This window comes from Ictalurus furcatus, chromosome 3, assembly GCF_023375685.1.
Source record: "Ictalurus furcatus strain D&B chromosome 3, Billie_1.0, whole genome shotgun sequence".
In the NCBI taxonomy this organism is placed as follows: Eukaryota; Metazoa; Chordata; class Actinopteri; order Siluriformes; family Ictaluridae; genus Ictalurus; species Ictalurus furcatus.
In genome coordinates this window covers 9,753,716-9,776,924 of record NC_071257.1, presented here as the reverse complement: position 1 = coordinate 9,776,924, position 23,209 = coordinate 9,753,716, and the positions used below count along the sequence as shown (strand labels likewise).

General features: G+C 37.0%; 1 protein-coding gene and 1 long non-coding RNA gene across 6 annotated transcripts in view; one reads left to right on the top strand and one right to left on the bottom strand.

The window, feature by feature from the left end:
- cacul1 (CDK2 associated cullin domain 1) overlaps positions 1–12,406 on the bottom strand; it is a 44,501-nt gene extending 32,095 nt beyond the window's left edge. For 2 of the 5 annotated variants that reach the window (XR_008385533.1, XM_053620708.1), the window contains exon 1: positions 11,762–12,406. Coding sequence is in view for 4 of the 5 variants with exons in the window: in XM_053620708.1 (XP_053476683.1) it covers positions 11,762–12,005 (244 nt within the window). In the remaining variant the exon portion in view is untranslated. The remainder of the gene's footprint in view (positions 1–11,761) is intronic. The other 3 variants (XM_053620707.1, XM_053620706.1, XM_053620705.1) reach the window with 3 other exon arrangements.
- Positions 11,604–22,312, top strand: LOC128605355 (uncharacterized). Its single transcript, XR_008385534.1, has 3 exons — positions 11,604–11,737; positions 21,575–21,731; positions 21,888–22,312. It is a non-coding gene; the product is annotated as an uncharacterized LOC128605355 (long non-coding RNA).
- Positions 22,313–23,209: the final 897 nt, after the last annotated feature.

Genomic DNA, 23,209 nt, shown 5'->3' with positions numbered 1-23,209 from the left:
TTTGTCCATGATTGTTCATTGTTTATGTATCACTGTATTACTATTGTAAAGCGTCCTTGTGCTCTGGAAAGGCACTGTATAAATTAAACATATTATTATTATAAAAACTATAAAGATGGCTTTGGACCTCAATTCATATGAACAGTTATGCTATGATGGTTTAGGACTACAACTGCCCCGAACAGTTTTGCACTCAAGTTTCCGTCAGTGAACAGAGAATAAGTTCAACAAAACAGATTTCAAATAAAAACTGTAATGAATTTCCTGGTTACACACTATCTGATGCACTATTTGATCATGTAGTATTAGCACATTTATAGAAGGGATTCATTTATAATTGCACTATCCCGTGTTGCCCAGATGAGGATGTATTCCCTTTTGAGTCTGGTTCCTCTCAAAGTTTCTTCCACATATCACCTCAGGGAGTTTACCTTGCCATAGTCGCCTCTTGCTTGCTCATTAGGGATAAATTCATACATTTAAAATCTATATCCTGAATGTTTTATATATTATATATGTTTGTGAAGCTGCTTTGGGACAATGTCCATTGTTAAAAGCGTTATACAAAAAAAACTGAATTGAGGTCCTCGGAAATATCCTTTATTTGTGCCATGGTACACTTCCACAAACGTGTTGTGAAGATCAGACTTTGATAGACCCCTGATCTTTAAATAAAACAGTGTGCTCACCCGATTGTCATCCTTTTGATTGAACACAGCCGACTCTAATTTCACCTTCAAATTAACTGATAATCATAGAGTTTCACATACTTTTGCCATTCACAGATGTAATATTGGATCATTTTCCTCAACAAATAAATGAAGTATAATAATGTGTCTCATTTATTTAATTGGGATCTTTTTGTCTATTTTAGGACTTCTGTATAATAAATAGATATGCACTGAAACTAAATTTCTCAGTCGATACGATAACCGGATTATCCAGAGTGATATCAGCCGATACCGACATTGACAGTTCAGCCCTTTATGCCTTCTTTTAAATGAATAATAATTAATTCCACAATTCTGAAGGAAATGCAAATAAAAAACTTTATTCTCTCCATTTCAACAAGTTGTTTCACAGTAACTGGTCTCATAAACAGAAAACACATTACTCAAATTAACATTAACTAAATTCTGAAGATTAAAGTAAGATTTCTTAACTTATTGTATGTTATTAATTCATATTAACAGAATTAATTGATTGAATTCTAAAAAAAAAAAAAAAAAAAAAAAAAAACCTCCTCACATTCAGGCTCACATTCACTCACCACAAACAAAAGCATTTCTACTTAATCATTGAACATTAAACTGGTAGTATATAATAAACTTTTTTTGATGATAACAAACTTACAAATGCTTACAAACTGCAGTTTTGTCATCAGTCCACACAAGAGACATCATCTTCACGCACAGCATGAAATCGATGTATTTTCCTGCCATCTTTTGATTGACAGGATATAATCGGCCCTGATCATCGGATGTTTTGAAACTATCGCCCGATAGCGGGAAAAACATCAGTGTAATTCTAATAATAAGGGATGATGTTTTAGGTCATATTTATGCTGATATATAGAAAATTTTAAAGAGTTCACAAATCTTTCTTTCTAAAGCCACTATTTGTAATGGCTATGCTATACGCTTTTTTCATCTAACACAATAATGTAGTAGTTTTACTGTTATATTATATTAGAACTGCAACAACTAATTGATAATAATCGATTATGAAAATAGTTGTCAACGAATCACATTATTGATTAGTTGGTCTGTGCGTGGCACAGGGGAGATGTACTCATTACGTTACTTTTGTTCTGAAAACACGTTTCAGAGTAAATACTAAAGTTGTGTCCCAAATGAAGTCCTGTACAATTATACTATGCACTCTGCACTACCGTCTAGTGTGTGGATCTTAGAAAGGTAATATCATCTAAAATGGAACCCTAGCGGTTTTTTACTAACCGGAAGTATATGCCGCTTCCTATATGACATCATAGCAATGCAACGGCGCTAGCTTTAGCCTAATACCAAGAGTCACCGTACATGACTTTCTTTTCTCTCAATGAGAAATCGTCAAGTGACTGAAGAAGAAAACGTGCGACCTCCATGTCCTCCAAGTCCCTATAGACAATAATACAGCAATATCAGATCAACAATTAGAATGTTTTACTCCCCTTAGAGAGACTGAACTAGCTTCATTAATCTCTTCAGCAAAATCATAAACTTGTATACTAAATCCCTTACCTACATGTTTCTTTAAACAGATTTTTCCGGGAGTAATCGAACCCCTTCTAAAAAGAATTACTTCTTCCCTTAGCACTGGCTATGTACCTAAATCATTTAAACTAGTAGTTATCAAATCCGTGATTAAAAAACCTGACCTCGACCCTTGTCAATTGTCCAGCTATAGGCCAATATCAAATCTCCCCTTTATCTCCAAGATCTTAGAAATGGTTGTAGCACAGCAGCTATGCTCATATCATACATAGGAATAACATCCATGAAATGTATCAGTCAGGGCTTAGGCCTCACGAGGTGCTATGATTAAAGAGACAGCACTGGTTGAAGTAGTAAACGACCTACTATTGGCCTCTGATCAGGGTTGTGTCTCCTTGCTTGTGTTACTTGACCTTAGTGAAGCTTTTAATACTATAGATCATACTATTCTCCTTCATAGACTAGAAAACGTTGTTGGCATTAAGGCAGTGGTTCGCAACCAGGGGGGCGTGGAGATATCGGAAGGGGGGCGCAAATTTTTTCAAGAAAAAAAAACAGACAGGGCATCATTGACAGACAGGGTGTATTTTATTGCTTTTCAAATAGAATGTGCATATATGAAAAACCCCGCGTTCTCTCTCCCTCTGCATTTTCTTTTTGCTGGGGAGAGGTAGAGCTAAGCCTGCCTTTTACCTAGCGGTCAGTGCAGACCAATGTTGCCAACTGGGCAACTTTTCAGACCCCTTTAGCAACTTTTTTTGGGGGAAACCCAAATTTTCCTAGCGAAAAATCTAGCGAGTTTTTTGACAAACCTTAGCAACTTTCAAATATCATCAGTACTCTCCTGCAAGCATGAAATCTTGCTTTCCCACTGCACTCTCACCTCTCTCTGCATCTGCTCTGTTCAGTGAGTGGCTGAAAACCAGGGATTTAACAATGTCATGGATAACGAGACGCGCCCTTCCTCCCAATTTACATCATTCGTATGTGAATGTTTTTAGAACGCAAGACAAATGTAATGCAACATGTTTTACATGTAAATAGTCCATGTTATTACAACCTAGTTCTCTTGTTCAAAGTAGGTATAGTGTTCAGAAACATTTTTGATCATTCATGTTCCATACCTGTCTGTTATAGTTTTCTAAAAGTCATCTAAAAGTTTTAATATATATATATATATATATATATATATATATATATATATATATATATATATATATATATATATATATATAATATAATATAATATAATATAATATATATATATATATATTTATTACACACACACACACACACACACACATACTTATACACATACACACTTATACACATAGATAGATAGATAGATGTATACATGGAGATATCATGCCACATGATAGGGAAGGCTTGGGGGGGGGGGGGCCACTCAGGTCTTTTCACTCAGGACCGATTGCTATCACTTCGTAGATGTAAATGGTGACTTCTCCATGCATGCTGAGGTTAAATTTGGTGTTCCACAAGGTTCTGTTTTTAGGTCCACTGCTTTTTACTTTATATATGCTACCTCTTGGTCAAATTATTCATAAACAAGCTTCCCCTGTTATGCTGATGATACACAGTTGTATTTTTTAGCAAAGCCAGATGACAGACAGCATATGCATGAAGTTGAGGAATGTGTAAAGGACATTAGATGCTTATTAACTTCTTTTTACTTAATTCTGACAAGACAGAAGTACTTCTACTAGTACTACATGTAGCTTGAAGTAAGCTTTCTGATTACACAGTAGCTCCGGATGGCCTGTCTGTTTCATCATGTACAGCAGTAAAAGACCTTAGTGTGCTGATTGACTCCAGTATTTAATTATTTGACCCTCGTGTAGATAATATTACTAGGATAGCCTTCTTTCATCTCAGAAATATCGCTGCCTCTGGATGGAGCTCTCATCAACTGGAGGCTACAGCCTGGAGATTGCTTAGGATTTTACCGCTTGAAGTACCATGGAAATGGTTTTGGGCCTCAATTCCACATGGACATTCTCGGTGTGGTTGCTGCGACTGTGGTTGCTGTGGCCTTGGGACTGAAATTATCACATACCACTCAGGTCTCCTTTGGTGAACAGTGGACTAGTTCAACAAATAGACTTCATGTTAAAACCATAATGAACTTCTTGTACTTTCACACTATCCATTACCCAGATGAGGATGGGTTCCATTCTGAGTCTGGTTCCTCTGAAGGTTTCTTCCTCATTTCATTTTAGGGCGTTTTTCCTTACCACCACTGCCACCGGCTTGCTCAATAGGGATAAATTCACACACTTAAAATCTGCATCCTGTGTTTATATGTTTCTGTAAAGCTGCTTTGAGACAATGTCCATTGTTAAAAGTGCTATACAAATAAAACTGAATTGAATTGAATTTGTGGATGGTAATTCTGTAGTTTTTTTGTTTTATTTCATAAATGTTTAATTTTTCTTTTAAAGATTCTTTGGATTCATCTCTCCAATAAAAGTTTCCATTCTGTTTAAATTATTTCTATGAATGTAAAAATAAAATGCCATTAGGTTATGTTAGTAGTGTCATTCTCATATTCATTGTTGTGAGAACACACAGTTTATTTACAATGACTGTGATAAGAATATGTAGTTAAATTAAAGTTAATAAAGTAGTTAAAGTAGTAAAGTAGTCAAATTAGCTCTTTGGTGATGTAACCCTTTTTTTAATTGGAGCCCCTGAGGAACTCTCTGCACGTCCCTGTTCCCTAAACGGCCCCAGCTGAAATCTGATTGTCCCCTGAAATGCCCCTATCCTGTCAATCTACGTCAGAGCACTCCATCAACTGCATTGGGTTGTTTGAAATTCAACTTGTGTATCCATTACTTTCTACCACATCTTGTATTAGCAGCTGTATAGACAGTGTTTTTATCATCCTCGTCTACTTAAGCTTCAATGGTAAGTACCTATTCAACACTTTAACTAATGTCTCAAAGGACATTAATGTTACTGTCACGTACCTTCTCTTTGGCTGACATTAGGAAACTAGTTAGCTACAACAACACACTAGTTAGTTTATTAGCTATTTACCTAGGTTTAATCTAATTTACATGTAACTTACGTTGCCTTTTTTATTTGTTAAATTTGCAGATGGCGGTGGTGGAGAATGTGAACCTGTTTTATCAAGTGGAGAAGTTGATCAGAAGTTGAAAAATTAATAAAATTTTTCAATTTATTTATTTATAAATTGTAAATTAAATAAATGTACAACTTATTTTTTAAAGATACAATGTTCTGGCAAATTTTTGTCTATGAAAATGTTTCAATTGTTTTGTTTTATTTATTTACAGAGGCAGTGCACATTAATGAACATGACTATAAATGTGCCAGAATCAACTAAATGGATATTTTTCATCTGCAGACCCTTGACACAATGTTAAAAATTCACCCTAAAAAACAAAGCATCTTATATTAATACAATAACAAAAACAAAAAAACTAAATACATTAACTACATTATCAAATACTAGTTAAAAATACAAGCACATGATTGATTCCAAGCACAATAAATCATTAAATACATAATATTATTAGGAAGTTTTTTCTAAACTCATATTGTGCTACGTAAAAGGTCAGACAGATAGCGACAGGAGAATAGCAATTAACCAAGAACAATTATTACAGGCAGGCTAAAATTGAATAAAATAAAACTCTAATGTTGACAGTAGTGAGTATTAATTCTATTATTAATACTATTTTTTAAGATGAAACTTAAAAGAACTGTATGTATCAAGTCCTCTAATTGTTGATGGGATGGAGTTCCATTCCCATACAGCTTTAACGGAAAATACAGACTGACTAAATTTACACTTTCTGAGGGGAATAATATAGTCCCCTCTTGCTGCACCCCTTGTGCAGTTGTTCTTATGTTGACATACTGTTTTAACAGGGAGGTCAAGCTATGTAGTCTTAAATATCAGACAAACATCTACATATTTGATCATGTTTTCAACTAAGCAGATTGTATTTTTTTTTTTATATTGAACAATGATGAAAATAAACCGATTTCTTATCAATAGTTTTTAGTGATTATTTATACAGAGACTCAAATGGTTTTAGAGTCATACTAGCTTGTGAACAAGTTGTTAAAGAATAAATAATATGAGAAATGACCATAGAATGTTCATACGTCATAGCAGCCTCTGTGGACATACAATCTCGAATAAATCTAAAATTTAAGAGACTAAATTTAACCCGGTTACAGACCTTTTTAACTTGAGCCTTGAAAGAAAGTCTGGAATCAGTTAAATCTACAAGGTACTTATATTCAGTTACAACTTGTAGCCTTTCCCTGATACAAAAACATCTGGCACTACATGAACTATTACACACCGTTTTAGAGATATTTACTTGAACCATGGATTTTGTAAGTTCATTAGCAACTTGTGACACGTCCGCATACATTTGGATGTTAGTGTCAAGACAAACAGGTGGAAGATCATTAATATACAATGTAAATAGCAATGGGCCCAGAATAGATCCTTGGGGAACACCTGTGGATATACATACTTAGGGCTGTTGATTTATAATTTTGTACATGAACATACTGTGTTCGACCTGACAAATATGATTATATCCAACTCAAAGTATCTGGAGAAAAATTAAAACCTAATATTCCGACATAAGAATTCTATAGTTAACAGTGTCAAAAGCCTTCTTAAGGTCAAGAAACACTGCTCCAACAACCCCACCTTTGTCCAATAGAGACTTTTGAAACTGAAACTAGAAACTGAAGTAACAGTTTGCCATCGCAGTTGAGTAGTTAATTAAATGATGATTACTGTTTTAAATGTCCCAAGATTCATGGCTTATTTTATGCGAACAACGGATCAACAAAAACAAGGATTGTGTGCTGATTATTTAGACTGATTTGTTTTATTTATGATTAATGATGCATGAGTGTATGAATATTAAAATAAATGATGAAAACTGAGGTTAAGAGAATGTTAGGGGAACGTTCTGAAAACCTAAAAACAATGCTCTATTTCCATAAAGAAATAGGTGTGAGAAGTGTGAGAAGCAGGAGGGAATGCGGAAGATCTGTTTTTCATTATTTATTATTATTTATAGTTAAGAGAAGGTTAAGAGAACGTTATGGGAATGTAATGGGAACATTCTACAAACCCAGGGGCATAACCTGGCCTGGGCATTCGGGGCTGTAGCCCTGAAGATTTTTTCTTTCGCCCCGAATAATTCTCCACTTGAAGCTGTTTGTCCCTACGTAACTTAACGTCAGTAAAAGAAGACAGCCTGTAATTTTGTATCTTCAATGAACAGAGTCGAGACCAGTCAGACAGGGTTTACAGGAAAATACGTGGAAATACTCGTGTCTTACTGGCTGACAGCTCTCAATTCTACCAAACGTTAGCTCACAAAGTCAGTCAGTCAGTGTGAGGAAAAGTGTATATATTAGGGCTGCACAATTTTGGCCAAAATGATAATGACGATTATTTTGTCAACATTGAGATCACGATTATTAATTGATTTTAGGGACCGCATATTTTTATTGCACTTTCATATTTAAATAAACAGACCGCTGCTTTCAGCTCCATGTTGTGCTACATTCCTGCTAATGTACAAATCTTTGCATCAAATCAGACTGGTCTTTAAAGTGCATCATCTCGTAGAAACAAAATATAAATAAAATTGTACCCAAATTATAGGTTAAGTAAAAATAAAAAATACCATCAACCAAATGAAAATATGCAATCAAATATAACAATATGAAACCAAATGAAAACAATTCAGGCCTATGCAGAAAAGCCAATAACAGGGTTTACAGGAGGAGAGTCTCAGCCAAATCACCCAATAGAGTGGTGCAGGGACGAAGTCATTTTGTACCGGAACCCCGAAGTTAGCATCACACTGGTTCCCTTGACAAAAACCCAATAGGATTTTCACATAGGCTTTTGGATTATTGCAAAAAATAAGCTCTGAGACCAACAAAAGTTTACAATACTAACACGTTTTATCCATCAAGATAATTTTCACAAATTAACACAACTTTTATGAAGTTTGAAGCCTAAATACAATCGCCAGAAATAAACACCTAACCGTATGCTATAAACGAACGACACCACGGTCACCTGACTTCAATGTCACCATCACCAAGCTTCCGACAACTTTTCCAAACTTGATTTAAAACATTTTCCATAATACGGATTTACTCTGTGGATGAATCTTCATCCACATTTTTTGGGGGAATTGTGCGCAGCATACCTGAACCAGTTTATCTGCAAAGCCTTTTCCTGTTCAGCATGACGACGTTTTAATGTCCCCGACAACGTCTGTAGTCCCATTTAGCAACTTGTTCGTGTCATTTCCCCTCACGTGAGTGCTGGAGCTCGCAGCGCGCTCTTTTAGTGACATTGACTTTGTTTACTTTCTACATGTGCATTTGTTATGATTTCTGTCCTGTCTCTGCCCCTGTATTGTCATTGGTTGTTCCCTTATGTGTCATCATTAGTCTCAGCTGTTTTGTGTTCACCATTAATTACATGTCATTTAAACCGCTCGTATCTTTTTGTTCGATGCAAAGTATTGCGCGAGTTTTCCGTGTACTAAGCGTTTGTTCATAGTTTCACGTCTCAGTTTTGATCTTATTCTTGACCTCGTTGTTTGATTCGTTTAGCCTTGTTTATGCCCGTTTGCATTATTTAGATAAGAGTTATGTTACATAAGAGCTTTATTGAAGAGAGGCAAACAAATCCAAAACATAAGACAATAGCGTGGTCAAAAACAAGAAAAAGGTCAGGCTATGGTCTCATCTTTTGAATTTGTCTGCCTCTCTTCAATAAAGCTCTTATCTGCACTTATCTGCAACTGCCATTTTCAATACACGGGAAAGCTTTTAAAAAAAACCCTCACAAGTGGAGTATTACTGGCGTATTTTATGTCGTAGAATAAAATGTGAAAATATTGAGCTTGTGTTCACCATAGGGATGTCACGATACCAAAAATCTAGTAGTCGGTACCGAAACCACCAAAAGTACACGATACTCAATACCAAAGTCGATACCACGGTGTGGTATAATATGTTTGAGCTTTCCTCTCTCTGCCTCTCAACAAGTCGGGGCGGAGCTAAGCCCACCCCCCGCCCCGCCCCGCTTCTTCTTCTTTACCACTTGTGGACCAACTAAAACACTTATTTGTTCCATGGTTCATGGTATTTGCTGCCCCTTCAATTCCGGAAGAACTGCAACGGTACCAACGCTACTGCAGAAAAACAAGTACCGTCACGTTTTAAGAATGTTGGTACCGACTTGGTACCGAAGTATCGGTTCTCGTGACATCCCTAGTTCACCACAGACCTTATTTCAGGCATTTAACCAAAATCCCATTCAAAAAACCCATTGACGTTGGGATGGAACCGGAAGCACTAAAATGCTAGCTCGTTTCCGGGTTTTGGCATACAAAATGAGGTCATCCCTGCGCCACTCTATGGTGACTGGCTGTAAGTTTAGGAAGCACTTGATCTGATATGCAGTGGAGTTTCTATGTGCAGAGGACGAACTTTAAATATAAATATCGCAGTCGATCATGTTCATGTAATCGTGGGCAGTCAAAATCGTAATCCATATTCGATTTAATTGTGCAGTCCTAGTATATGTACGCCAATTTTTTTTTTTAAACCAGTAAATGAAACTGAAACACTAACATCCTCTGATGCTGAGCAGGAAGGTGTGTAAATGTCTATATGAGTTTGTGAATTTGTACAAGTTACTTGAACACGATATGAGCAGAGCATAAGGACAGATAACGCACTTTGCAGTGCACTGTAGCAGCTAAACCCATACAATGATGCTTAGTTCTGCCTCCCCTTGACTAGCGACACCAAACTAGCCTAGTCTCGTGTTAGATAGCCAACGCATTTTATATTTTATCTGTCTGGTAGTCCTGCAAACAGTGATAACACGCGAGGCAATTTTTATGATAAACTTTTTGTCCAATTTTCAAAATTTTTAAGCAAATAGCCCTCAAATGCAAGAAAAAAATGCATACAAACGCTCTATTTAGACGTATTTTTCAAAAAAATTTTGATGGAGAAGAATCGGGGCTCAGCCCCGGATTATTAACAGTTCAGCTAACGCCCCTGTGCAAACCTAAAAACAATGTTCTACTGTATTTCCGTAAAGAAAACTTTCCTGGCTAACCAAAAACAAACTTTAAAAATGTATGTTCTGGGAACAAAAAACTAATGTTCAAAGAACGTTCTGGGAACAAACATTTTTTTTTTAATCAGGGCAGTAAGGTAAGTTTTGAATATGGCTTTTGAGGCAAGAAAATTAAAGATGACAAGTTTAACTGCCCCAATTTACACGCCCCCTGTTTCATGAAGCCGGATGCGGTTTGCGTTTAGTTTTATCAAACTCTGGTTTTTCAGTCTCAACAAGGTGGATTGGTTTTTAATCGGGTTTCATCACCATGGTAACTTACACTACACTGCTAACCTGCTCTGGAGCAAGTTTTATTCTGGGTAAGAATACTCTAACCCAAACTGGACCAATCAGCTGCGAGCAAAGTAATATAAAACCCTTCAGTGTTTGTAGCGATGTCTTCACTGTTTGTAGAGAATCCTGTAGAATCCTCAGAGCACAAATAATAATAATAATAATAATAATAATAATAATAACACTTCAAAGGAAAATAACTTATTAGGGATAGACACAATCCTGACTTTTCCCGATGACCATCTGTACGAAAGATATGGATTTTTGGCAGATGGTATAGTTGATCTCTGCCGGCTACTTGAGCCACACATTAGAAATCAGACACGCCGAAGCCGCTTTTACTGAACCGCAAACTGTACGTGCTGTTTTGGTTCTTTGCGAGTGGTACAAATTTGCATGCAGTGGCATTCCTTTCCCAATATATTTTCACAAATTGATATGTTTTATTAATATTTCATTTAAACATTGACATATTTCATGTATGCATTACATTAAATGCAATTATATGAAATATACTGGGGTTGTAAGTTTTCAATTAGTTTATTCTCATTGTGAGCCTATAAAAGCAAACTTACACATTTACACAATCAGTAATGTTCCCGAGCTTTGGCAGCCGGAACGGTATTGCCTTTTGCGGTTACTGTAGATTTAAATTCTTCATATTTCCACAAAATAATGTATTGCTCTTCAACCAGAAGTATGCACACCAGCTTTTTTCCATGTTGAACGATATTAGCTTCTTTGCTGCAAACGTCTGGCTTTTATGTGCACACACACTCTGGGTAAACCTTGATTAAGGGTTAAAACCTAGGTTTACTGAGAAAGTTTACTGATAAACAGCCTCATGAAACCTGTTAACCTTAAATCTAACCCGGGTTAATTGTCAACTCAAATTTACTCTACAACTCTGAGTTTGTTCAACTCGTTTCGTGAAACAGGCCTCTGATGTCCCAATTTATCTTGAATGTAATGAAATGCTGCAATTATACACACATCACTAATACAGACGTCAACTGTACATTGACAACAGCGTATGGGACGACAGGTAGGTCAAATCAAACGAACTTACTAAATTCAGAGGGATTAGATGTCAGGCTCCTCGTAATAACTGCACCACAATCAACTTCGCTGTCTGAAGCGGAATCGGTGTGTGTGGCATTTTCGGCACAATCACACACATCGACAGCGGCTGGAATACAATTGGCTGCACTCGGTATCGGTGAGCTACAGTTTAAGTAATATACATTTCCATGGTTTTCAGGATAATTGTGATTGTGGTCATCGTGTATCTCTAAAACCCCACCTTCACCCATTTCACTGGCGAGCTGCAGAAGTGTAGTTACGTGTTCAAAGCAAATTTTGAACTGTTTACAAATCCTATTACGCTGCAGTGAAGCATGCTGCCATACCTCTAGAGACTTTTGCGAGATTACACATTAAGAGTCGTGTAATAGTGGCAATAGTGATAGTAGTGGGGCAGCATTAAATATCTAACTGTGATGCTATGAGTTGGCTGGAAAACAGAGCAGGCGAAACAGATTTGAAGTGAAATAGCAGAAGCATTTTTTTTTTACCCTGAACTATCCAAATCAACTCCTGTTTTCATGCCATTGAGCTAATGTCTAGCCGGGTTTTATAGAAAATATTTATGAAGCGTAATCTATATGTGTAAATAACATTTGGATATGTTAATGAAGTGTATTCAATATGTATAACCAACATTTAGAATTATTACTTAAGCACAATCGAATAATCAATATTGATTAAAAAGCAGAATCTATATGTATAATCAATAGTTAGAAGCATAATCTAAATCCATAGAACAATGTTTGATCAAGTTATATTCTGAGTATGGATTGAGTTGGATGAACTCTGTGTCTTACTGAACAATATTTGTTCTTTCTGTACCAGCCTGTATCTTCCTCCACAGAAGCAGATAACTTTGAGGCCAGATACCAACCAACGAGCTAGGATAAGACTTAAAAAAAGGCGAGTGCTGGTCAAGGTCAGAGAGAAACAAAAAAACAACAAAAACAAACAAAGACTCTGACTGAGTGAAACCTTTTTTTAAAAAAAAGAAACCAGGTCCTCATGAATCCTTTTCAAGAAAAACAACTAACTGCGCATGCTCCACAAATTAAAAAAATAACACATAGACATGAATATTTAATTGTGGCAAAGAAGATAGGTCTGTTTTAATGAGGAAAGGCAAAACCCTGCCTACAATGAATACGCTGTGGAGAAAGGTATAAAAAGGACTGTGTGTGTTTGCAGAATTTGGACTTTCTGCAGACTGTCACACTTTATTGGTTCAATGAAGTTTATTTACTTTTTGGCATCTACTAACCTAGTGGTTTTCAAAGTGGGGGCCGCCCCTTGGGGCGGGGGGGCCCGTGGGGGCCCGGGGGGGCCTCAACAATTTGGTCAGAGCCACCAAGCCCATCCCTCCCACTAGTATGTTTTCTCTTTCTCACTCTCAGACAACCACACATACACACACACACAATAAATTCCTAATGTAATGTAATGTAAAGATGTAGGATGTAATTATTAATTTAAAAAGGGGGGATATATTCAGAAGTCTATATTTTTAATGTGTTTTAAAGACATCTTGCAAAAGGGGGGCCTTGGTCAAATGTTAATGCCATTTGGGGGGCCTTGCCCTGGAAAAGTTTGGGAACCCCTGTACTAACCCTCTGTCTCTGAAGATTTTTGACTTAGGCTGGAAAGGTTGATTTATCCACGACAGTTTCTAACGCAATTTTGCGCCAAATAAAACCGATATTTTAAGAATGTTGACAAAACATAAATGCGAATAAATGATGTTATGCGATAAAATCTGGATTTTCTCCTCTCGCCATAGGCGTTACAATTAAACATGGCGACGAATCTCCAAGATCTGATGAGTGTTGGCACGGTGAATTTAATTGCATCCACCGCAATAGCTGTAGTAGTGTTTTAATAGAAGGCGACGATGGCATGTAATGCACGCAATCATTTTTCAAAAGGTCTTGTGGATCCAAAACTTCAGAATGCTTCGCTTAACATTTGACGAGTTATGCAACAAAATAGGACCGCTGCCGTATCATGCCCAAGGGAGCCAGCATAGCCATCGCCACGAGAGAAATATTGCTTTGTCGAAATGTCTGAAAAACCACCTCATGCGAGTGTATAAACTTTTTTTTGCGATATCTGAAAGTTTTTGTTTTTTTTCCTTGAAATTCACACGTTTCAAATGCACATTTTAAGTTTGCAATTTCAAATTGCGAATTAAGCAGGTTAATGAAAACGCAGCTACTGATGTTTGTCACTGACACAATACTTTATACTGTTGCACAACTTAAGCGCTATAGCAATTGCTAGTGCCACAGTGGCTGTATTAGCTTTTTTAGGGCCTGAGCACCGCTGGTGCGATGCCCTATTGGATCTGCTCCGTTTTATTATTATTATTATTATTATTATTATTATTATTATTATTATTATTATCATTTTCCAAAATGAATCACATTTTAGAGGCCCTAAACATACTCAAAAACTCACAAATCTTTGCAGACGCGTCAGAACTGGTGAAAATTTACATCTGATAGGAGTTCCACAATTGAGTGTGGCAAAATGGCTCGATAGCGCCACCTACAAAATTTCACAAATGTGCGCCTCGCGCTACGTTTCACCTACACGTACGAAATTCTGTAAACATGTATAACATGCCAATACGTACAAAATCGTCTCTTGAACTCATGCCCTAAACAGGAACTCAGCAATTTTGATTTTTCTCTTAAATTTTTGCTGGGTTTTTTTTTTTTGCCATTTCCAGGCCTTGTACTTTAACAAACTCCTCCTAGAGTTTTCATCAGATCGACATCATATTCGCTCAGTCTCATCTAAAGGCATTCATGATGCTAAATTGCGAAGCTTTTGCGTTTTCTCTGCACGGCGTGGGAGTGGAGGTCTCACAAATTTCGATGTTTCGCCATGAAAAAGGAAGTTGTTATAACTCAAACAGACAATGTCCAATCTGCTCCAAACTTCATGTTTGATAAAAGTCCCGGCCTGAAGACATCTACATGCCAATAATCAGTTATAGTCACAGCACCACCTACTGGCAACATGAACTGTCATGTTGACTAACTCAGACATACAATGTTCAATCAGCACCAAACTTCAGTTGTTTTGTACAAAACCGGGCCTGAGGCTATATACATGCCAGTATTCCGTTATAGTCATAATGCCACCTGCTGCCAACATGGACTGGCATGTTTTACACTAACTCAGATATGATGTTCAATCTTCACCAAACTTCATATGTTTTATACTAATTCTGGCCTAAAGACATCTACATGGCAATAATCAGTTATAGTCATAGTGCCACCTGCTGCCAACTGGAAATTACATGTTTTACATCGAGATACTCTCCTAACAACATAAGTGCTAAAAAGTGCTAAAAATATGGAATGGCATTCCTTTGGCAGAGCAACCCCAACGTGCACTTGGGTGCAAGGGCCTGTTCATCGCTGCTTGCAGCTTTAATTTTTATTATTTTACAGTGACACAAGAACAAGAGATAATTATTATTTACATTAATGCTGCCAGACAAAAATTTTTTTATACAAAATTCAGTTCTTTAAAACATTGCATGTTTTCAGTGTTTTCTTGTTATCTGTTTGTTTTAGAAGGTTAATGCATAATTCAGTCATTTTTTAAATGTATAATATTTGGCTTACAAAGAGTCAATTTCTTCTTATGCATATAATAATAATAATAATAATAATAATAATTTTTTTATAGACACCTTACAGCATAGAGGAAAATCAATACAATGCAAACATACAAATATAAAAAACACAAACATACAATTATATAAAAAGAATCAATCAATCAATCAAATCAATAAAGCTATTCTAAACAAATAGGTTTTAATCTGGGAAATAGTATCCAACTGGCGAATATGCAGTGGTAAAGAATTCGATAGTTTTGGCGCAGAACAGCTAAAAGCCCTAGCACCGAAAGAACTTTAATTAAAAATTTGGAACAGTCAATAAGTCTGCAAAAGATGATCTTAAAGAACATGAAAGAATGTATAGTTTAAGAAGGTCTGATAGATAAAGAGGAGCCAAATTACGAAGAGCTTTAGAGGTGAGCAACAAAATTTTGTAATGGCCACAATAATGAGCAGAAAGCCAGTGCAGTTGAAAAAGAATAGGTATAATATGGTCAGAAGTACGTGTATGACTAACAATCCTTGCAGCTGAGTTCTGAATTAACTGCAGTCAGTGAAGTTGTTTTTCAGGAACACCAAATAAAAGAGAATTGCACTAATCAATCTGTAATGTTACCAGTGCATGAATAAGGACTTTAGTACTATGTTGAGAAAGTGAAGAACAGAGTCTAGCAATATTACGTTAATGAAAAAATGCAACACGTGAAATATTATTAGAGCCAAAAAATGCAAACCATCAAATATAACACCAAGGCTTTTCACTTGGGTGCAAATACTAACTGGGCAGTTGTAAGCAGAGTAAAAGACTTTAAGGTAGATAAGATAGACCTAGACCCAATAAGAAGAACATTTGTGAGTATTAAGCTTTAAGAAATTATTAGTCATCCATATGTTAACATCCTGCAAACATTTAGTAAGTTCAAAAGGGAGAGAGTAAATATTAGGTTTTGTAAATATGTACAACTGTGTATCATCTGCGTAAAAATGGAAATTAATGGCATATGTGTGAAAAATATTACCAAGAGGTCAAATATAGATGATAAATAAAAGCGGACTCAACAAGGAACACTGTGAGTAGCTGATACTGGCTCTGAACATTCTTAATCTTTACAAACTGTTTTCTATCATTTAAATAGGAAGAAAATGTGATTCAAGTTGGTTTGCTACTGTTCTTTCAATATTTTTTTTAATAAAAGGAAGATTGGAAATGGGCTGATAATTATTTAGATCACTAGAATCCACACCGGTATTTTTAAGAATTGGACTGATAGAAGGCAATGTCAATGATGAAGGAACAGTAGCAGTAGAATTTATTATACTAATAGGAGAAATTGAATGAATACAAGATTTAAACAAAAATGTGGGTAAAGGATCAAGTGGACAAGTAGAGGTCTCAGACTTTATAATCAGTTTAGTAATACACTCATACAATTATTTTTTGCCTCTTGTTCAGTTTAATTGTTTAGAATGAGCTAAAGTAACACGATTTTTGAACACTTTGTCATAACTTAATGTTCAATCCACCTAATATATTTAAAACTGACGTTTACTTAATTAATTTGTGTTAAAATTACATGAATCATTTTTGTTGACCTAAATAACTGGGCAGTGGCTCTCTAGTTTCCAGCATGCTTTACAAGGGACTGCATTAGGAGAGTAAATTTAGGGATTAAGTGTTATTTTATGTGTTTTTCAGTAAAGGGAAAGACATGTTAGTGTTTAATGTTCAGTTATGTTGGACATTTGAAGGAGTTTATGTAACGTTTTGAAGTTTGTGGTTACCACTGTGCTGAAGAGTGGCACTTGTGCATAGGCTGTGGGCACTCAGTGAGCTATACTAATATCAGTACTGACACCAGTCTTTTCATATTTGTTCATTATATACATTGTGTATAATGATGAATGAAACTGCTTGTTTAAACATAAGAAAATGAATTAAACCTCAGTCAATTAATAGAAAAATTAAGTTGGACCAACATAAGAAAATTTTGTTTGACAAAAGTAAGAAAGTTAATTAAACATACTAGAGTAAATTAATTTGACCTTAACCAACTAAATTGTGTTGACCCAACTAAGCTGATTTATTTTGAATGAACTAAATTAAATTGTGTGTAAAAACTTTCTTAAATTAAATTAAGTAAGAGTAATGAATTCATTTTCTGAGTCTATCCACTGAAGGAAGCTCAAAATTAGAAAGATTATTTGTGGACCAATAGATTTGATTGTTTCCATTTTGATAACCACTAGACATTGAAACAGAGTTAACTAATTCTTGGTTTATACCATCAATTTTAGATCTAAAAATATTCAGAAAAAGATACACATTGATTGCAAGAAAAAGAAATAATATCAAGAGGCTTCATTCAACAGTTTGTTAACAGTGCGAAACAAAATCTTTGTATTACTCTGTCCAGAGCCAATGATATTTGCATAAAAGGATGATTTAGCTGTATTAAGTGCAGCCTTATATGAAACCAGATGCTCAGAGTACATCTGTTTATGCACTGCAAGACCAGTTCTTTTGCACATTTTCTCCAATCGATGACCTATTGCCTTTTGATGGTGAAGTTCAGGAGTCAGGAGTCAGGAGTTAATTTGAATGTTCTTGAAAGGGACCTTGAGCCACGCTGAGTAGGTACTACTAAGCGTCGGTCGTTGATTGATCGCAGATTGTGTGAGGGAATGTAGGCCTTCAGGAGAGAGTTGAGGTAGGAGGGTACTGTTCCAGACAAGGTCTTGTAGGTGAGCATCAAGGCCTTGAATTTGACGCGGGTGGCTACAGGAAGCCAGTGGAGCGAGATGAAGAGGGGTGTGACATGGGTTCTCTTGGGCTGGTTGAAGACGAGGCGTGCTGCTGCATTCTGAATCATTTGAAGGGGTTTGATGGAGCTGGCCGGAAGGCCCGAGAGTAGTGAGTTGCAGTAGTCCAGTTTTGAGATAACAAGAGCCTGGACTAGTATCTGTGTAGCCTGTTCGGTGAGGTAGGGTCTGATTTTCTTGATGTTGTACAGGATGAACCTACAGGACCATGCAGTTGTTGAGATGTGGCCTGTAAAGGTCAAGCTGTCATCGAGAATCACCCCAAGGTTCCTGGCTGTCCTGGTTGGCTTGAGTGTGGTTGAGCCGAGTTGTACAGTGAGGTTGTGGTTGATTGAGGGACAGGTTGGGATGACGAGAAGCTCAGATTTTGCCAGGTTGAGCTTAAATAGTCCAAAAAGTCCAAAATTCACTGAAAAAGATAGACAAAATAGATGACTTAGGTAGTCTATAAATCATTACAACAACAGCAGCAGTTGAACCTTTAAGTTGTTAAACCAAAATTTCAAAAGATGATGTCTCTGATACAGAGATCAGACAGATTTTATAACTGTCACGATAAATAAGTGCAAGGCCACCCCCTTTACCAGAGCAACGAGGTTTACATATGCAGGCATACAGTATCCAGGTGGTGTTGTTTGATTTAAATGAAGAAAGTCATTAGGCTTTTGCCAAGTCTCAGTGAGACACATAAAATCAAGATTTTGGTCTACAATAAGTTCATGAATAAGAGAAGACTTGTTTGTCGGTCTTCGTAATAGAGCTGGTGATTAAGCAAAGACAGTGAAGGTTTGTTTAAGGGCCTGAGTTTGTAGAGCTCTGCCACCCTATACATCAAACGTGGAGTGGCGTTGATCAGAGTAAATGACTGAACAATCCATAACAGCAGCTCGAGGAACCACATGGCATAATCTCTTAATGCTAGGACTGGCAAACCAAACAGCAATGGAAGTCGAGCCCGCAAACACCAAATTCCAAACCTCCGCTACAATGAATCAGCAGCAGTAGATATCAAACAGCAGCCACAAAATTCCAAGGTCCATGGTGTACAGTTCAATATATGGAATTTACCTAATAAAATAGTAACTGCACAATGTATTGTTGCTTACACTCCAAAATGTAATTAAAAATAAAAAAGCACATCAAATGCACAACTTTCTATCACATATCCCAGTTTTCGATTAATATAAGTTACTAAATCCTTCCAAACTAATCTTGCGTATATACAATGATGAAACAAATTTACAGTCCACAAAATTCAGAGGTATATGAAACGTTCAAATTAAATCTTTCCAGAACATTCTTCTCTGGATACATTGTATGCAGTATTTTGTAATATACTTCTTTAATTTTGTCATTGATACAAATTTTATTTTGTATTTTCTACACTTTTGCCCAATATATATTTCCAAATAAAGAAGACCAAAAAAATCTTGCTGCAGGAAATGAAACAGAACAAATAGCATTTCTTATTACCTTATTGCTACATTGATGTTTTAAAACATCAACATTATCAAAATAAGTATGTTGACAAAAACAATCAATGTTGATGATTCCCACTGAACAAGAGTCTCTTATATCTAGTGTCTGGTGTTCCCTTTGCTATTGAGGTGTGTGGTGTCATCCAGAGGGCTCTGTAAGGCCTGGCAAGGGATTTAAAAAGATCTCCAAATGAAATACATCATTCCACTGTAAGGAAAATAATCTACAAGTGGCACAGATTTCAAATGACTGCCAATTTGTCCAGGACTGTCCATCATAGCAAATTCAGCCCAAGAGCAGACCGTCTGATGTCTCAAAGAACTGTAAAATTTAATTACAGGATCTGCTAGTAAGCTTGCAACTGTTGGTGTCAAACTGTATGCTTCTAAAATCAGAAAGAGATTGCACAAATTTGACCTGCATGGAAGGTATGCCAAGAAAAAGTCTTTGCAAGATGAGAATAGAGGCCTTTAATCCACCAAGGAATGGCTCAAAAAGAAGAAATGAAAGGCTTAATCAAAGCATGGATTTGAATCCCATTGTTTTGGGGGGGTCGTATAGTTTTAGAGGCAATAGTGATTAAATAACCTAAATATTAACACATAATTGGTTTCTCCCAACTCAAATGAACACAAAAGCAATAACATCTGCAATAACACCTGTAACAGTTCCAAACATTTAAATAATATTTCAGTTGCCTCAAATTATTATAGACCAACAGGTCTAAAACTTGGAGACACTTTTCCTTTTCTCAAACAGAGAAGATCAGCATCATATTGTCTTTCATGGCACCACCAACTTCAGACTACAACTAGAAGACCATCAGTCTATAGTGTTCCTTTGCCTTCGTCAAAATGAATCTCTTTACCATCAACGAAGGCCCTCACTCCCCTGAAGTATGCTCTTTTGCCTTCTCTCCTGGCGCTCTCCACAGCTGGCCAAAGACAATTCCGTGCTATTATGTCGAATTCAGTCAGGTCTTCTTTAAACCGCAACCCCTTGATGTTCAAATACTCAATGTTTTTTGAACACTTCCAGATTAAATATCTGGCAGTACGGGATATAAGCCTCCTGATCACCAGTCTTGGTTTAACTCTCCTGCCATCATCCAAAGCCATCATCCATCATGCTCTGTCTTGAAGTAGATGTCTCATGTATCCCTACTAAATGCGTTGCATATATATTCTGTGGTGTTCTATGGAAGCACTTGGAAGTAGCTTTATTGTTATTGTGCCTAGGCTCTGGATGCCGTGGTAGTGTTTTCTCCCGGCTTTATTGTAAGTAAGTGTAGTATAACCCTATTTTCAAAGAATTTTGAAATAGGAGAATTTGGCTCCGGCTGCTGAGTAGTGTTTCTCTCGGCATGATTGTAAATATAAATAGTGTACCCCTGTTTTCAAAGAATTTTGAAATAACAGGATAATCTGAGTCCGTCTCAGTCACACGTTATATTGCTTTCTTTTTTTTCTCTGTTCCTCTTGCTGTTGGAGCACACTTTACCACCACGCTGCACTTTCCTGCTGTCTTTGTTGTATGTTGTCCTTGTTGGGTGTTATTTGTTCTGTATGTAAATCATTAGACATGGATGGAAGTGGTCAGTCTAAATCAGTGATAGTATTCAAGCTGACAATTATTCAGGAAATACATCTGACTCCACTACTATCACACCCCCTAACTCACGTAACTCTGATGGTTGATAATTGTTTGGTGGCAGAGATGGCTAACTGGGCTGCCAAAGCCAAAGCTCACCCTCTCCTTACATCCATGATGCCAAATCCAAAGTCTCAATTATCTCCTTTTGAAATCGTAATTGTAGACCAGTTCCAACGCCATGGACTAAAGCTAACCCTGGTGTTTCTTTTAAAGGAGACCTGGACGCGATTGTCAGCTCCCTTTACCTTCAGAGAAACCTACTCCCCTTTTCGCCAGGTGATACAGTACTAGAAAAGCCGCCTTTGGACCTCCCACAACGGTGATAGCAGTCACTCGCACGGCCGTACTCATATCATTATATGTCTAGTATGTAAGTGAGTGTTAGTAACTTATTCTTCTATTCCTTATATTTAATCCTGTGTGTGTGTGTGTGTGTGTTATAGCACTTCATGTAATGCCTAAGCCAGAGTGGCTTCCTCTATGTGTGTGAGAGTGTAACCTTATTCTTTTTTGTTTACTTTCTCAGCTGGGCAGCGTCCTTTTCTCCCTCCTTCCTTCCAGGACACAGGCCTGGACCTAAACACAAGCTATCAAATAGCTCACCTTTCAGCAGATCTGTCTCTGCTAGGTGAAGCCCTCGCTGCTGACCCTTACGGTACCGGATAACACCTGCCACGGTTTCCATGGATGTTTCTACTCATACAGAGACACCCTCTGTTTTATTTCCTGGGAATCCTTCTGATGAAGACATGGCTATCTCTGGGGTTGACCTTGGCTTTAGACCTGCTTCCGGTTCTCTCAGCCCCACACCATACTCACCCAGCAGCTCAGAGTATTCTCACTGCTCTCCGTATCCTACATTCCTGTATCCTGCTACGAATTATTCTCCCACGAGCCCTGTGACCTGACCTATGTTATCCTCCATCTGCAATAAACCCCCGTATTTTCCCATGCTTGTCTCCCTTCTGTTTAATTTCTATTGTAATTTTCATCCAACAGATTCATGCCAGTAGACGTGTGCCTGACCAGAACAGCTCACTCGAGAAAGGAGAAAATTCATAATCACTCAGCCCTTAGGTGGCCTCTTCTCATCTCGCATTAACACATACACATATAGATTTTTTGTATTAGCCTTGAGAATACAAGCATCGGCTCATGCCCTGTCTGGAGGGAGCATGTGAGTAGTGGGAGCTGTCGTAGGCTCATGGATCCCTGGGTGTTCCGTTGGGTCCTACAAGGGCATTGATAAGTTCACTGTGAACACCCCCACCCCCACCCCCCCCAGTCGCTCTGTTCCCTTGTTGAAACCTTTGCCTCTTCCCAACCAGGTACAGGTAGATAAAACCCTCACTAATTGCACATTCATTTGTCTCACCGAATACCATTTGCAGACATTTACATGCCTTCCTGAATAGCATTTGCTTGTATTCCAAATGACTTCCTGAAAACCATATATGGAATTGTTCCTGTCTTACATGCTTCCGGTTTTATTCAAATATGCCTTTCCACCTAGCTAATCAATATTTATTTATATAGTTCTGTGACAAGCATGAGATATATATATATATATATATATATATATATATATATATATATATATATATATATATATATATATATATATGTGTGTGCCTTTCTTTGAATAAATCAAAGGCAAAGTAGATATCTTGCCATTTGAACTTTGTGTGTCTGTGTGTTAGTTGACAAACTCTCCCAAGCTTGGTGTGGGAAGTGTGTAGCAGGGCGAGGGCACTGTTATTCTTATGTACTTTCTCTTTCTCTTTTCCTAACATTGCAACCCTCGATTCACAAATCCTGACAGTATCCGAAGCGACCGCTCTGCATACC